We start from the raw sequence: 17,607 nt of genomic DNA on the forward strand, positions 1-17,607 counted from the left end.
AAAGCTCCTCATAGTCACAATCGTAACTTTCTTGGGTAATTTATCAAACATATAGTGAACACACAAAAATAACATGATCTAAGCATCAACTAGAGTAGCACCCATCACAAGTAAACTTTCAACTCATTCAACGAAGAAGTCCTAGAAAATACATAACAATTAATAGAGATCGAGTTTGCTTAGATTTTTCTCGTCGCTGTCACTTTTTCTCATCTCCTGTTCCCGTATTTGTAGAAGTTTGAAGATTTGTAGGTTTCGTGGGTTTAGTTATTTTGCTAAGATTTTTCTCATCTCTTGTTCTCGTATTTGTAGATATGTAGAAGGTTAAGGGTTTGTAGGTTTTGTGGGTTTAGTTATTCTGTTGTCGTCTAGCCCTAGAATGGGTAAGGCGAAGGGTTTTCCTCGAACTGGGAAGGCAAAGAGTTTTCCTAAATCTACAAACTACACATGTTCCCTCGCCATCCTTTCTTCTCGTTGCTTGTTCTGCTACCATCACTTGTTCCCAAATTAGCCAAAATGATAGATTTTTCTAGCAATAGCGCCACAACCCAAAAGCGGGGTGAATTAGTTATTTTAAAAATGGTGGTTTTGAAAGAGAAATATAAAAAACAAAGAAACACAACCAAAGTAAAATGCAAAAGAGACACAAGCAATTTATAGTGATTTGATTAAATATGGACTAATCCACTCCCTTAACTCCTCACTAAAGATTTTTAAATATCTACTAAATCCTTCTACTTGATCACAAGTAGACTCTCTAGTTTCTAAGACTAGGAATTACAACATCCTACTATCCAAATAGACCCTCCTAGCAACCTTGCTATGCAATTACAAGAATTTTATAATAAGAGAGAATTTGAGAAATAAATCGTCTCAGTTACAAGATTTCTTAAAAATTAAATACAAGACTTGAAATCAAATGATACAAATTAAATACAAAGCCTTTGAGAAAAAAAGTATAGAACACTTGAACACTTGAATGATTCGAACACTTGCTTGTAATCAATTCTCTAAGAGTCATAAATGATCTATCAGTCTTCAATTTATAGAGCATGACGAGCTATTTGAAAATTTTAGCCGTTGGTAGGTAGTTAGAGGCATTTAATGAACTATCGAACTAGCTGTTAGAGAAGTCTGAAAGAAAAACGGTCGACAGATTCTAATAAAAAGTCGACAGGTTAGTTCAAAAATTTAAAAACGGTCGACATGAAAGGCAAAAATTGATGTTTTACATTTGATATAATTTTGATGATGAAAAACAATTGTATTTTGATGATGAAATAAAGTTATGAAATTTCAATGTTAAAGAATTTTATGATTCAAAATATTCTTTTTCGTGTTATCATTTATCGTTTCAGTTTTTATAAAAAGGATAGTCGACTATGTGTTTCATTCTGTTGACTATGCAGTATAAAAAGAATTTTTATAAAAAGAATTTTTAGGCAGTAGTTGTCGACCGCATTTGGCTGAAGACAAACATTCGACCGGTCAACAGCAAGGACCAAAACGGTTGACATTTCCTTTAGAATTGGTCGACAATTTATCCTTTACTTCTAAAAATTTTGTTTCATATCTCCGGCACTTTAAAATGAATTTTAATTGAATCTCATGACATCAAAACTTGATTTTTCAAGTGCCCTCAAGATATGTTTGACATTGACTTAAAAGAGTTCGAAAATGATTTGGAAGTCTTTAACAATTGATAAAATGATTTAGTGCACAAGGATATAGTATTTTTCATCGTTAAAATTAAAATTAAGAGTAAAATAACAAAATAAAAAAAAAAAGGAAAGAAGAAGTCCGGACTAATTTTAACTTTTCTCATTCTATATGTTGATCAGTAAAAAATTGCATGAAATTTAGTTTTCCAAGAATTATTTTCATTTATATAAAATTAAAAATAAAAAAAAAATCATATGATGCCAAGAGTGAAGACGGACAAGACAACAAGGACTTAGACTAATTAATGTTTGAGACAGGGTGAGTAAAATATGTGCCACCATATCTCACTACCATCCCCATAAATATCAACCAACCCATCAAGTAAATAAATCAAATTATACAAGTACTAGAAAAAAACAAGATTAATTAATGTTTGCAGTCATCCACAAACATTATATCTAATTAATCATTAAAGCCTCCATTCTAGGTGAGTATTTATATCATTCCAGATGATGGCATTTATATCGTAAGTAAAAAATATAAATGATTTAATTTTTTTTTTTACTACTTTGCCAAACAACAACCAACCACTTTTTTTGATTTGATTTAATTAATTTTTTTTTATTATAAAAAATTCGAGAGGTCTCCAATCATAGACAACTTTAGGTATATAGATAAATTCGCAACAAGCTGAAACTCGAACCTTGACCCTTAAGATAGATGTGAGATGAAATCAAAACTATAATCTCATAATATCCCAAACTCTCGAATGCTTACAAATGAGCTATCATAAGGGTTAATTTTCTTCTTATCTACCTATATATTGCACGTATCATATCTCTTTATTATATATGCTGATAACAAAATTAGAAAATTGTCATTCTTTAAGAGTCTTTTTTGGTTTTTTTTTCTGTAAAAAACAGGTTACTCTTTAAAAACAAAACAAGCTCGCAGTGTATCTTCAACCTTTTCCTTCTCACCGGTCTTATTTTTTTAGGGACATTTAGAGTTGTTTATAGCTTCTCTTTGGTTTGCTCCATATAATGCAAGTAATAGGTTATTATGGGATATATACGATATTTGTTTTAATGTTTTTTTGTTCAATTATGTTATTGTTCGAATACAACATTGAATTTATTAATTGAAAATATCGTCGTCAATCTGTTTGAACTTTGTAAAAAAGAGAATGATCAGAGGATGCATGACAGTTCTAGCACAAACACTCTAATATTTAAATTAGACACTAAAAACTTGAATGCAATATTAGAATAAGTATCAGAGACATATCTCTTTTGGAATGAGTGGTCATCTATAATTAATAGATGAGTATGGAGCTTTGTGATAAATATTCTTGTTATTCCAAAATCTATTACAATTAAAATTTTTAGGGATAGTGTGTTTATTTTGATATTTCAAAGTCCACTAGGATTAAGATATTTTTTTTAGATAATTTTTATTTTTATTTTTTTTTGCAAAACTCTGGAATTTTTTTTTGGATATCAAAGTTATTTTGTTTGCATTTTATTCAAAATCTCCCTTGATAAAGAGAAAATTTATAAGATACAGTATTCCCATGGTTTTGGCCATGAGAATATAGTTAAGATTGGTTTGAAAGACTCTCGCAAGATTATGGGGTAAGTAAGTTTTACTGAGCCCCACAGTGAGTGCCAAATGTTTGTTTCGGCCCAAAAGAATGGTCAGACCTGGGCTTGCAGTGGCAGGGAATGGACTCCGGTGAATGGGACGACGAATGGTGGCTGACACCTGCAAACACTCCGATGCACAAGTAAATAAGAAATTAAAATAACAAAGTATCAATAGGCTCGAAAAGAACACGCACCTTGACCTGTTATCAGGTTGGTTTATATAAAATAGAGAAAGGGGGAGTCTCCATGTATGTATACTTGCCTTGTGTGCCGTATGGTGATGAAACTGTGATATTCGGCGTCAACGAGGTTCCCTGACAAAGGCGTGATGCCAACGAGATCAACAATAAATGCGGATGGAATCCATAATAGGTGTGGGGTACCACCGTGCCAATACGTAATAGTGATGATAGTTGCTATAGATTGAAGTTGGGCTAAGCAGTCTTTGGACTTTTGGAACTAGGCTATGCTTGATTTGGCCAGTACAATCCATTAGTATTTCGTTAACCTGATAATTGATCGTAATTATAGAATTATATATTAAATAGAAGTTAAATGATATTTTAACTATAAATTAAAATTTAATAATTTTTTTATGTTTTAGTATAAAATTCATTGATCAATTATACTATTTCGTTTCTTAAAAAAATAATTTCACTAATTTAATTTCTATTTTAATTCAAAACTCGTCACCCTCAAACGTTCTGCTCTTCACGTTGGCTTTAAGGTACAGCGGCCATCACCATCACAAGTTGATAGGCATAGTCTGCGAGCATGCACTTGCACGGTCAGACGTTAAATGCGAGAATCTTGTCCACCTAGCTGGCCTTTGCTTTGTGCGTCTTGCAGCCTCGAGGAATCTCATTCTAGAATGGTTCAACCTAACACAATATAATATCATAATAATGGGTCCTGCATGTCAGCGGGTGCCCGGGAAGCCCATTACCATTCAGAATTAATAATCTACTTTTGCCTCTTGGGTGTTGAAGCTAAGTTAGAGATGCTTTATACAGGGCAGTTCCTGGCAGGCTTTCAAATGTTATATTTTATATAGGGTTAATATCCTCGTATATACTCAACTTTTCTTTAGTTTTTTATTTAATGTATTGTTTTAATTTATGTTTAATTTTTGAAGATTAGTTATAATTATATTTTAATTTATTTTGCCATAAACCCTTACTGAGATGAACTGACGCATTGATGGCCAAATTGTTGACTTATCAATGGAGTGCCACTATAATTCATGGTTATAATAATGGTTACTGACCAAATTTAAAGATCGATTATGTTCTCAACAAGTTAGAACGCTCTGAATAAGAATTAAGTTTTGTCACTTTTTCTCGCTAAGAACTCAAGTTCCAAAACAAAAATAAGCAATGAAGAGCCCTTGAATCTCGATCGAGCTACACATTTAACAAGGTCTTGGGAATGGAAACCCAATAAAAATTAATTTTCAGAAAATTACTCTAAGTCCCATTTCTAACATTAAAATCTCGTTTGTCACACACATTTAATTAATACAAAACTAGAAAAATAAAATACTCATAATATTTGTAGTACAACAAAAGTCTTTTTATGACTGGTTAAACACGTTCACCGAAAAATTGTCCACTAGCTACCACCGCTTTTCTTTTACTAGGGCTTGAGTTATCTATGTGATTAGTGAATAGGGGTGAGTCTTAAAACCCAATAATAATAAATTGTAACTCATGACAAATATAGAAAAATATAAAGTGAAACAAACATGCAGACCCATCCACCTAATCCATCAAAGACTCTTGATGGCCCTATATGAATTTCTATAGAGCCTAACACGAGTTCTGTTTCGTCCCCAAAATTTATAATCTCATGCTTAGGTACTCTCCTGTCATTATATACTAGTCATAAGAATGTAATTTGCACAAATAACATATTAACCCTTACCACATTAATGTCTACGCCATTTCTTGAAAAATTCCTTTAAGCCATTAGAATCACTAACGTTGCGCTTCAAAATTTCTCTAGCAAAATTAAACACAATAGGTAAAAAAAACTATTTAAATAAGTATCACTAAATCTAAATTTATCTAATACTAGACATATCTCATTTACTTTGCTCATTAACTTTAAGTGCTTTCTTCCTTTTAATTTCTTCTTAAATTCACGCTCGTTTTCTCTTTGCTAATTTCTCCTCAGCTTGTTCTTCACCATTTATAGCAAATTTTACACACATTTGAGGCATATTTAAAATATCCTATGTCTCACGTTTTTCTCTTGAAATCCTGACCTTACCTTTAATTTATGAACTTTCTTTAATTTTTTACACTTGATTTAATGTGGGAATGCTGCAGAAGTGGAGCATCAACTTCATGAATTAAGGTGATATGTCTATAGCAAAGGAATAAATAATGCATCGGATGACAACTTTTAAGGAGATGTGTTTGTAAAAAAAAAATAATAATAATACATTAAGTGGCAGCATACCTTTCTCATTTGATATATGTGCAATGAATAATTATACACTAATCCCAACTCCCTTTAAAAATATAAATTTCAACCTTCTACTCCTACTCCCAAGAATTGAACCCTGAACCTGCAATTCGCTTGTGCACAAATAACCACTAAGATACAAGGTCTATTTATTTATATTTTTGTAACAATTTATTTTATACTAAAGAAACTCCCAAATTCCAATCTTATGCTTAGATTTCAAAAATCTCAAAAACTTTGGATCACTTTCCTAAAAATTTAATGTACTCCATTAAATTCCACAATACTATAAATTTTTAATAAATCATAAATAAATCATCTCAAAAATAAAAATTAATTTATTATTCATTCCCAAAATACCGAGGTGTTACAGGTGTCGAATTGATTGTGGGTTTAAAACATCGTTCCATTGATGAGTTAGCAATTTGACACGCCAGCGTGCTAACTCACCTCACTATGTCAGGGCACATACCATAACAAATTTGGATACAATTGCAATCAATCTCAAAGTATTTCACATAAATTAAAGTAATTCTCAAAATATGATTAAACTAAAAATTGATAAAAAGTTTAAAATAAATCAACCTATTAACCCTTTTGTATAATATGAAGAGTATTTTATATAATATAAATGTTGTTGCTTGACTACAACAGTGAATTTATAATATCGAAGACCGTCTCAAGATAATATACAAGTGGCCTCTTGGATGATGGGTGACCCTCTCATGACGAGTGACCTACTAAAAAAGAAAATCGGATAGAGGTACAGATGAGTGTCCTCTACATAGATCTTCTAATGCTTAAGTCAGTCTTTTGAGAATATTGAGTGCTCAAACGTAATGAAAGAGTCTAGGTGTGAGAGTGAGCAAGGATACTCACCCAGACCTTTAACTGATTTTTTTCTTAGCAGATCACTCATCATGAAAGAGTCTCCCACCATTAGGGCTAGTTCAAGTGTTAATGGGGCGTTAGTGGGGTCCTAGGCGAAAATTAATTTAGTGGTCTTATAAAAAATAATAAAAAAATATTAAAAATTTATTTTTTTATTTGAAATACAAAATCACTAATTAAATTTTTGTATTTTAGTTTAAAAATAAATTTTTTTCAATTGACAATATAGCTAAATTACTTAATCATTTTTGTGACACAATTGAAGGTGAATAAGATTTTATTAATTTCAATTTTGGAAATTTTTTTCTTGCTAAATATATAGTAACATGAATAGTTAATAATATTTTATAAGTTATCCATGTATTTGGAAACGAATTTATCTTTTTTATAAAATTTGGTATCGCAAGTAGTGTTTTAATTTTTATAGTTATAATTTCTTTTAAAACTTTTAATTCTAAAAATAAATCTAAATCATCAATATCAATAACATATCATGTTTTAGAAATTTTTCAAGATTTAAATAATTTTTTTTTTCAAATTATCATCATCAAACAATTTTAACTTTTCTACATTATAAAGGAAATTAAAATTATCTTTATAAATTTTAAATTACTCAAATCTATTTTGAAGAGAGGAAATAGCATGATCAACTAAATATGAAAATAATTAATTTTAAAAGATTCTTCAATAGATAATTTAATCTCCTCCTTTTCATTCTCATCAGATTGTTTCTTTCTTCTTATTGTATGTTTTTATGAAAATTTGATTTTATATTCATTTACTATGTAATTTCTTTAGCATAAATCATAGAAAATTTAAACTATTTTTTTTTTAAAATAAGAGATCTATTGCAATAACAATGACCCTATCTTTACATTACAAATATTTATTAACCATATTAATAGTAAAGAACATATCGTATCAAATAGTCATGCCTAATAAAAACAGAACTCGATAATATGAATTAGCTTTTGAACATAAATAGAACTTAATAATATCTACTTTTTATTTTTTTATCCAAAACTCGCAGCGACTAAATATCCTTCTAGTATATGCATTATACTGAGGTCAATTCACCACTACGTGCACCAAATAAATATAAAAAGGAGATAATATTGGTAGCAAAAGAGACCCTTATATTCTCTTAACACGAGTAGTACAACTTTAAGATTATAGTATCTAATTTATCAACCCTGAAAATTTCAAAGAACATTTGGAGATTACCAGTTGATTCATCATTTACAGCCACACCGGAGCAGGTATCAGTAGAATAAGAGAAACCCACTCCAACTGGTGTCTCTAAATACAGCATATTAATTAATTTGCTTCTGAAAACAACAAATTAATTAATAGGAAAATGGGCTGAAAAATTAAATGTGTGTGACAAACTCCCATTTATAGTTCTAATACGAGTTTGTTTCTGAAATTTACAGCAAAACACACACAAAACAACCCAAGTTGGGAAATAGGAAAATGGGCTGCCAATTTTGGGACTTAAGAGCATCTCCAATGGAGAGTGGCATGTAGAGTGCCATTTCCATAACCACCAAAATAACACTTTAGATTAAAAATTAACCACTCTAATGGGGTGGGATATGGGGTTGTAAAATGACAACAACCCTCTTGAGATGCCATTTTATAAATAAATAATTTAACACTCCAAAATAACACTCCTCGTTAGAGATGCTCTAAACCGGCCGGGCCTGCTGCCCGCCATCCAAGAGATCACTCGCATATTATTATATAACACAGTCTATGACACAAAGCATTACATTTCTAGGAATTTTTTGAAACTAATCCTAGAGACGTGATAATTGTGTTGACCTTCTCTAACGTGGCGCGGGGTAAGCTATATATGAATAGCTAGCTACAGGTCTGAACCCTGCTGCATGATGCTTGCTGCCTGCAAGTAATCAATGAATTGAATTAAGCAATTCTGAACGATCTAGTACTGGAGCATTCAGGCTCTGTGTCTGCAGGTGCTGCAGTTGTGTGCTCGTCAGGAGAAGGCTTTCTGGGCCAAAGTATTTGTTGGGATCCGCGTGCATTAATTACTTAAAAGGTGAAAAAGGGAAAAAGATGGAACTCGCGGGCTTCGAAAGGTTCTTCTTAATTTAGCCTTCTTGAAACTCTTCTCATTTCTGAAGGTAATGTTCTTTCCTTGTTGAGCTTCCTCGTTCGCTATCTAGTCTCAGCAATCATTATGATGAGCTGCGGGAATGGAATGGTGCTGAATTCTAGTTATGGTTAGCAATGAAATTCTTCACCTTGTTTTGCCATATAGATAGTATACAATTTTTAAAATTATTTTATGATTTGTAGATGGAACACAAATAATAAATTTATTAATTACAAATGTTGTCATTAAATAGTTTAGATCTTATAAGAAATAGAATGATAAGAAGGCACGTGATAATTTTCACACAAATAATATGATGTTTAAGTCAAATATTAAAAATTTAAATATACTATTAAAATTAGTATCAAAGATCTATTTTTTTTTGAAATGGGAGTTGGAGCTTTCCAACGCGTATTAGAATTAGAATTTTTACGAATAATGTTTATTTTGATATTTCTAGTATCTACTAGAATTAGGATTTTTGTGAATATTTTTTAAGAATTTTTGGATATCGGAGTTATATATCATGTTTGTGCTTTATTCAAAACTCCTCCTTCCCCACCAATTAAGGAAAAATTTATATGACTGAATTGCAGGTTTTTATAGTCTCTGAACCTTATTAATTACAATCTTCAGGAGACTATTAAAGTATCTCAAAACAACTTTCGAAAGATTTGATGGTCTTCCAATTCTTTGGTCTCTAAGACAACATGTCTCACAGAGTCATGCGTTTTCAACCTCCTAGAGATCGGTATTTCCCATCTTCATTTTTTAGCTAAAAAATTGTTTTGGGCTTTTAAGCTTCTTTAGTATTTTAATGGATTTTTGTCTATGACATATCATTATGTACGATACGTTTTGGTTTTCTCTCAACAATTACTATAATTTTTAAATTAATTATTTTATTTATAAAATTCAACATTTTTCTCAAAGAACTAATAAAATTGCCACTTACATAGCATAATTGGCAACTACCTCCTAAAATCACGTGTCCTCATTGTAATAAGTCCTTAAGTCTATATGTCATTTCATAGATTTTGATATCCATATTATTTAGATTGGTTCGTCCATAGCAAATGTGGCCAATAAATGGAAGAACTAGATTGCTTTTTGGAGTCTCTATAATGCCAATTCAAACATTATATATTTCAATAGTTCCTAACCTTTTGCTATCTTTTTAGGTGGCATTTGTTAAAATGAGTAAAATAAAATTATATTAAGATAAAATTTAAATACTTTCTGAATCAAAATATGAAATAGTTAAGATAAAATTGAAAAACATTCTAAAATTTTTATCAAATTGTTTGTTAAATTTTTCAGAATACACTGAAAAACATATGCGTTATTTTTTTTTTATTTATAAAGTCCAAAATATGCTTATCTAAAGAGGAATGGAGAAATATCAGATAAGAAATCACATGACTTCTTTTTTAAAAGTCGTTAAATAAATTTAACAAGTACATTAAAAATAACAAAAGTATAGAATATATACTTTTTATATATGTCTTATCTTTTATAGTGTATATTTTAATTAACAAACACTATGTTAATTAATTATAATGTACTTGGTGTTGATCATCTTGCTACTATCATGGTAGCCTAAGCCTTGCCATAGAGTGATGAAACAATCTTCTTAGGTTATTTTTATATATCTTTGTCCACCATTAAACTAACTAGTACTTATAGTGTCTCATTTTCTCTTGCTTTTCTAATTATAGTTCTGGTTTGAGAACTAGCTATTGGTCTTGTTACAGTTCCTAAAGTCCTTTTGGATCGAGATGTTGGTAGATCACCAATATCGAATCGATAGCGAATGAAAACCAAGTCAAGAAGAAAACTAATTATTCATCACTTGCCTGTCACAACAAATTACAACTGCGCGCGCCCTAATATACTCTACTTCTTCACCTGTGACGGTCTGGGAGTACGGTCAGTTCACTGGGAGGATCGCCCGAAATCGATCGGGTTTTAAATTCCCAGAAACCACACGGTAAAGGGTGATGCTCCTTTGCAATTAAAAGAAAGTACTTAACTAATAATTATATATATGTTCTTCCCAAATAATTAACTAGCATTATACCTAACCACAGCGTTACTTCTGGCTATGGTTCAGAGCAATTCACCAGAAGGCTATTCCAGTAATTCTTCTCCTCTTCAAAGTCACCACCACTACCGCAGCAGCTGGTTCCCACCACATTCTGCGAGTTTGTCTCCACAGATTCAAATGAGCACTCGTAAATCTCATAGGAATTATTGCGCAGTACATTCGCAAGCTTTTCTTCGAGATTTGGATGCAGCAATATGTTTGCATTACCACTGTAACCGTAATTAGATGGCTTCAACAACTCTGCAACGTAATCAGGATCATGCGCAGGAAGCGCCATGTCTTCAAACTGCATTGCACTGTGTATCATCTCCTTGAGCTTCGGATAACCGCTTGACAGTCCCAACACATCATCTTCTACTTTCATGATCATGCCGTTGTCCAAGCATTTAAATGACTCTGTAGCCGAATCATTACTGTGAAATGGGTTCATGGAAATGCCCTCTAAATTGACATTTTCCGGCAGCGGTGCCGGCCAGCAGGCGCCTTGCCAAGCAGTTAGTACGTCAAGGCGTAATGCTGTTGGCGGAGCTGCAGCTTGATTAAGGAGGTGAGCTAGCTTGGAATCTCGACCGAATCGGGCTTCGGCTTGGAGGCGGGCGCTCTCCCACTGAGCAACGTGGCTGAGGTTGGCGGCGTCCTTGGGCTGGCCCATGGGCTTGTGAGTCATCGGATCAATGCCCATCTTTGCTAATCGTTTCTTTAGGTGTGTGTTCCAGTAGTTCTTGATCTCATTGTCGGTTCTCTTTGGCAAGTGAGCTGCTATGGCTGACCACCTATATATATATATATATAATTAATATAATATGTATAGAAAGCTTAGGCGGTCTTAATTATTATCATCACCTGTTGCCAAGAAAAGCATGGAGTTGGATGATGGTCTGTTCTTCCTGGAAAGTGAACTTGCCCCTCTTGATATCGGGTCTCAGGTAATTCGTCCACCTCAGCCTACAGCTCTTTCCGCATCTTTGGAGCCCTGCCCGGATACAACTCTCACTATGAAAAACCAACAATATGTATAGTTCTGTACGTAGAAGGACTGTACAATTACAATACATGTACATATATATATATGTAAGTTATTATATGATTATTTTGATACGTCAAAATAGATGAATACCAAGAGAGAGAATTAAAAACAAATCACACACAATTAAGAAGGTAGGTAATTAAAAATGATTGATGCTTAATATTAATTACCAGCTTTGGCAGGCAAGGCACGCCAGCTTCCATGGCCATGAGCTTGAATGTAGGAGAAAAGCTTGTGGTCTTCAGCAGCAGTCCAGGGGCCTTTCTTCAACCCCAGCTGCTGCTGCTTCTCCCAGCTGCCACCCATCAGTCAAAAACCAAGTCTTGTGAATATGTATAGGTGTGCAGAGAGAAACTCTTGTTACGAGGCAGCCTGCTCGAGTGGAGTGGACTGGAGCCGAGAGCCAACAGTTAATTTATAAGGACTGCATGCATGTTCAAATGTATCTGTTAACGTACGTACGTATATAAAATAATTAAAAAAGACATTAGTAATTAAATAAGTATGTACCTTAAACAAGAGCAGTGCTAACTATATATTGTGTCGACAAATATATATATCTTAAGGATCACGATGAGGGACAACTTTTACTTCTTCTTTCCATCCATCAATTAGCCCAGACAGCCGAGTTGGCAAATTAAGTCTCCTTACTCTCTCTGAGTGATAAGTTTAATAAAACACGAAATAAAATGCATTAATATTAAACCAAGTCTATGTATTAATAAACCCATGCATAAAAACACAAAATAGAGCTAACCTGGCCCGACACTGTAAAGTCACCGTCCGTGACAACTTAAGGATATATAATTACATCGATCGTTTGTGTGTTAAATGGTTAGCTAATTCTGTGTTTCCTAGAAACATCAATATGAAGAAAGTTAAGGGTCCACTGTACATAAAGGGGGCCAAAGCACAAGAAACAATGGGAAAGAAAATATGTGGTCTTGGAATATTGCATTTATTTCATGTGTGAATAGGAGAAACCAAGTCTTGTTATGTCCATATATATACATAATTAATGATAGAGCCAGTGATAAATTATTGCTATGACCAGAAATTTACATTGTGGTGTAAGCCACACCTAAAAACTAGCCTGAATTTATGGTTTCATAGAGGCTGAAATTGATCTTCGAAGGCTGCGAATCTAAGCACAGTACTTTCATTTCATGCAAACTCAGAGCAAAGAGATGTAACATTGACAAGAGAGTTACCAGCGGACAGCAAGCTTTAATGTACCCTTAAATTTATGTGCTTCTGGGAATAATTAAAAACGACAAGTCTTACAGAGAAGACAATAATATATAGTTCTGTTTATCAGAAATTATAATTATTTTTTTTATTACTTTTTCATCTAATACCTCATTAAATTCCTTAATCATTGTCTAATAAATAAGGCAAGAAATGATCAAAGTTTGAGAAATCTAATAGATTCTCCAAAACCCACTAGAAGTGTTAGTATTTGATTAATTAAATTTAATATCTAAAGTTTAACTTTAACATTTATTAAATTCCCCATGCAGCATCCTGCGAGGGATAGCCCTGAAATCTGAAATAGTAGTTTGGGCACCATAAATGATCGACCAACCCTAATCAATTCTATCATGTCCCTTTTAGCAATTAATATTTAGTTTTGAGTAATGTTAGGAATTTTGTTTCATAACATAACAATATCATTAATTATGTGTCGTATTTTTATTGGACAAAGTACTAAAGAGATGAGACGATGACACATGGCCTCCTTAAATTCCTCTAATGAGGAAATACCACATAACTGATAATACTATTATCAGTCATGACTCATAATATTATTTTTTAATTTTTGACGTGTAAAATTTTAAATTTTAATTTCTTAACTACTAAAATTATTGTTTTAAATTTTTAACCTAACAAAAAGTTAGAGCATGCATGAACGTGCATGTTTCTACAAATGACACGCTATATGGATGACCAGTTGACAGTATTTGAATAGACTGATTGGTTTGCTGTGCTCTTTCAACAATTAAAAAACATGGTGTTTGTCCCCTAATATACAAAAATGTCAAGATTTAGTATCTCAACTATTAAAAGTTGTTGCTTTAATAATAAAAATATCGAATCTTAATATTTTATACATTAAAGACTAAACGCTACCATATATATATCAAACCTTATTATTATTATTATTATTATTGTAAATGCATATCCAGTAGTTTACAATGCCTCTAGATTATTTGGGAGAGTTAAAAACAGACGATTTTGCACCTAATTTTATCTTTGTTTTGTCTTGTAAATGGTTCATAAAGAATCTAAACATATCTTGAGATCATAGTATATATACAAGACTATTTTTGTTCATGTTACATGATATTTAATTTTTGCAGGTAGAGTCTTGCATAAAAATTGTCAGATGATTGGCACGGAATTTATGTCCATATCACTATAATATTTTTTTTTATACCGTGAAAAATTCAAAAAATTCTTAATCACAGATAACTTTTAACGTGTATCTTCTTATCTATTATAAAACTCACAGTTCATGTTGATTTGGTTTAGATATACAGACAAATTTGTTACGAATCGAACTCCAAAATCTACCTCCTAAGTACATAGATAATTGTACAAGTTCATATAAAAATATAATCAAACCCGTAACTTTACAATATCATAAGTTTTTAAATGCATGTGATGAATCATTTGTGTTACCGTAGAGTTTATATGACTCGTAATATTATGGTAAAACTAACAAAACTTGTATATTTATCAAATTTTTATGCAGAGGATGCCATGAGAAGGATGACACTAATCATAAAATGAAATACTTTTGTTGGTCAAATCAAATAAAATTGATTAATATTGGTCAAATCAAATGAGAAATACTTTTATTGTTAAATATGTTTAGCCTTTAGAAAAGTGTAAAATAAAATTACCAAAAATGATACTAATAAAATTGTTTAATGTAGTTAATATTATTGGATAAGTGTGATATTTATAATTTTAAATATTGATTGAGATAATTTTGTCTAAAAATAATAATCTCGACTAAACACGCAATAATATAATTTATTATATTTTAAATTAATTATTAATTATATACTATAAGGTGGGTTCAGCTTCAATACAGAACATTCCCTCTCAATCATTGGTAGAAAATTCTTAGAAAGAGGAGAAATATTAAAATATTCTTTTATTGGTTCTTATATTATCATCTTATATTGTTAAGATGTGACAAAACATTTTTGGCTATGAAGTAATAGTACACAATTCGACCACGCCACGTGCAGTCGGCTGCTTTTGATCCTTAAACCAAGGCCCCATGCTTGGAATTATTCTCAACACCTGCCAGCCAACTCAACCCAGGAGATTTATCCAAATGCCTTGGAAAACGACAGTCACTTCACCCACAGTTTTTATACTCAAACTACATAATTATATCAAATGGCATATGCTTTTTGTAATTAGAAACTATATATTTTACGTTATGAATATTTATACCAAAGTTCATACAGAATGATGCACAATGGCATCATAACTCCTCGTGGTTTTATGCATAAAAGCACATGAAATGATACATATTTTTTCATAATCTCGAAAGGAATGAGGAATATGTAAGGAGGAGTATGTAAGGACCCATAAATGGTGAGGTGGGTTGAGGACTTTATCTGTATTTTTTTTTAATTTATTCATTGCCCATGCTTATCTGTTTTCTGGGTCTCTTTTAGGCATGTGACAGGTGTCCACCTTCTAAGTGGCCCGCTTGGAATATACATTTGGTTTGAGGTCAAGTATGAAAAGGAACCTACTCTCGGCACGCTATTGACTACATTTTTCTAAAGAAAACGTGTCCTTTTCTTTCTTTTTCTTAAACACTTCTAATGCTGATCCTTTCCCTTTCTTTTTCCAATAGTAATGTTAAGAATTTTTTTGTCTTTCCATGCCATGCCCCAAGGTCTACATTTGGAGCTTCTCTTGCTTAGCACATAAGTTATTAATTGAAAGAAAAAAGAGAGAATTTGAGAAGTGGGTCTAAAAGGGTTTGGGGGTTGAGTGATAAATTTGGCAACCAAAGTCGCAAAGTTTGAACCCCTGAGAAGGATATCCCCATTCCATCTGAATATTTCTCTAAGGACGGAAGCAAAGCATTTTGGTCAGCTCTGCAAGTATGGCCTCTTGCAATAACCATACAAGGTATGAGCAAAAGTCCAAGGAAGCAAAGCCAGCAATGAGTGTTTTGTGATGTGATCCCTACAAAATGACAAGAAACCCTCACAAATAAAATGGCTACCCCTCCCCTAATGACCATTTCAAACACCCTCTCCCCTTCCCTTCTCTTCAAAAAGGAATACATTGTCTTCTCTTTTATAGCATTAGTAGAACCCATATTGCCAAGCTCTCTTGCATGGCTGCCATCTTTTCTCATAATACATATAGAGAGCCATCTTCTCCTAGTTGATTTACTTTCTCATATTACATATATTCAAAGCAAAAATATAGGGATTGATGTATATGCAGAAAATGGTAGGAAGAAACAGTTCGGAGCTCCCTCCTGGTTTCAGGTTTCACCCCACAGATGAGGAGCTAATCATGTATTACCTCAGGCACCAGGCCACTTCAAGGCCTTGCCCAGTATCAATCATCCCAGAAGTTGATATCTATAAGTTTGATCCCTGGCAGTTGCCTGGTTAGTTCCGAAACTAAGTATATCAAAGGTTTTTTTATTTTTTTTGTTCACATAAAGCTAGCTTGATTACTTGTCATGAGCTAACAATGTGTATTCGTGTGATTGGTCGCAGAGAAGGCAGATTTTGGAGAAACTGAATGGTACTTCTTTAGCCCCAGAGAGAGGAAATACCCAAATGGGGCAAGGCCCAATAGAGCAGCTGTTTCTGGGTATTGGAAGGCCACAGGGACAGACAAGTCTATTTACAGCGGAACTAAGTTTGTGGGTGTCAAGAAAGCTCTTGTGTTTTATGAGGGAAAGCCCCCAAAGGGTATCAAGACAGATTGGATTATGCATGAATATAGACTAAGTGATTCATCAACTCATATTCCCAGGAAAAATGGATCTATGAGGGTAAGACTTCTTTTTCTATACATGTTACAATATATATATATATATATATATAGTGCCATTGATTTGGTGATTAATGGGGGTTGGCTTTGTGTGTTTCAGTTGGATGATTGGGTGCTATGTAGAATCTACAAGAAGAAAAGCCTAGTAAGAACAGTGGAGAAGACAGCTGAAGAAGATTCAAGCGCCCAGATGGTGGCTTCAAATGGTGCTAGTGACTCACAAGCGTCAAGAATTCCAACGACTTGTTCACTTTCCCAATTATGGGAGTTGGATGGCCTGGCCTCACTTCCCCAACTATTAAGTGACAATATTTCATACAACTCAAACCTTCAAACTAACTACCAGGACCCAGTTTGGAATGCAGGAAATGGGTTTCAGTGAATCAGCCATTTTTTGTGAGTCCTATGTTCCAATATCACTGACACTAGATGTGGCTTGTTAGGCTTGATTAGAATTTAGGTGCATTTAACTTCTAGGCGATTGTAACACTTTCATTCAATGAAACAAACATGTATTGTTGTGGGTATGAATAAATCTTATAAATTTGAAGAATTAATGCTGTGATTTTCATTTGGTTTTGGCTGATCAAAATTCTGCCAAGTGTTTGATCCAGCTCTGAATTCGTGCAAGTTATTG

The 17,607-nt window shown here is 32.7% G+C and overlaps 2 protein-coding genes across 2 annotated transcripts; one reads left to right on the top strand and one right to left on the bottom strand.

Moving 5' to 3' along the window:
• Window positions 1–10,677: 10,677 nt before the first annotated feature.
• Window positions 10,678–12,282, bottom strand: LOC127797656 (transcription factor MYB53-like). The gene is made up of 3 exons (XM_052330745.1): window positions 12,092–12,282; window positions 11,738–11,867; window positions 10,678–11,667 (listed from the first exon to the last, which is right to left on the bottom strand). The coding sequence occupies exons 1-3, from the start codon at window positions 12,225–12,227 to the stop codon at window positions 10,890–10,892; spliced, it is 1,044 nt and encodes a 347-aa protein (XP_052186705.1). The 5' UTR covers window positions 12,228–12,282; the 3' UTR covers window positions 10,678–10,889.
• Window positions 12,283–16,011: 3,729 nt separating this feature from the next.
• LOC127797657 (NAC domain-containing protein 1) lies at window positions 16,012–17,527 on the top strand. The gene is made up of 3 exons (XM_052330746.1): window positions 16,012–16,578; window positions 16,691–16,971; window positions 17,071–17,527. Exons 1-3 carry the CDS (start codon window positions 16,398–16,400, stop codon window positions 17,350–17,352), a joined length of 744 nt encoding a protein of 247 aa, XP_052186706.1. The 5' UTR covers window positions 16,012–16,397; the 3' UTR covers window positions 17,353–17,527.
• The last annotated feature ends 80 nt before the right edge of the window (window positions 17,528–17,607 follow it).

Source organism: Diospyros lotus, chromosome 3 (assembly GCF_014633365.1).
Source record: "Diospyros lotus cultivar Yz01 chromosome 3, ASM1463336v1, whole genome shotgun sequence".
In the NCBI taxonomy this organism is placed as follows: domain Eukaryota; kingdom Viridiplantae; phylum Streptophyta; class Magnoliopsida; order Ericales; family Ebenaceae; genus Diospyros; species Diospyros lotus.

Bases quoted from the DNA above. Each gene is read 5' to 3' on its own strand.
- LOC127797656 (XM_052330745.1), bottom strand. From the start codon at position 12,227: ATGGGTGGCAGCTGGGAGAAGCAGCAGCAGCTGGGGTTGAAGAAAGGC. The intron at 11,868-12,091 runs GTAATTAATATT...GTATCCGGGCAG, and splicing joins TGCCTTGCCTGCCAAAGCTG to GGCTCCAAAGATGCGGAAAG. The intron at 11,668-11,737 runs GTGATGATAATA...ATATATATATAG, and splicing joins CATGCTTTTCTTGGCAACAG to GTGGTCAGCCATAGCAGCTC.
- LOC127797657 (XM_052330746.1), top strand. From the start codon at position 16,398: ATGTATATGCAGAAAATGGTAGGAAGAAACAGTTCGGAGCTCCCTCCT. The intron at 16,579-16,690 runs GTTAGTTCCGAA...GATTGGTCGCAG, and splicing joins TGATCCCTGGCAGTTGCCTG to AGAAGGCAGATTTTGGAGAA. The intron at 16,972-17,070 runs GTAAGACTTCTT...TGTGTGTTTCAG, and splicing joins GGAAAAATGGATCTATGAGG to TTGGATGATTGGGTGCTATG.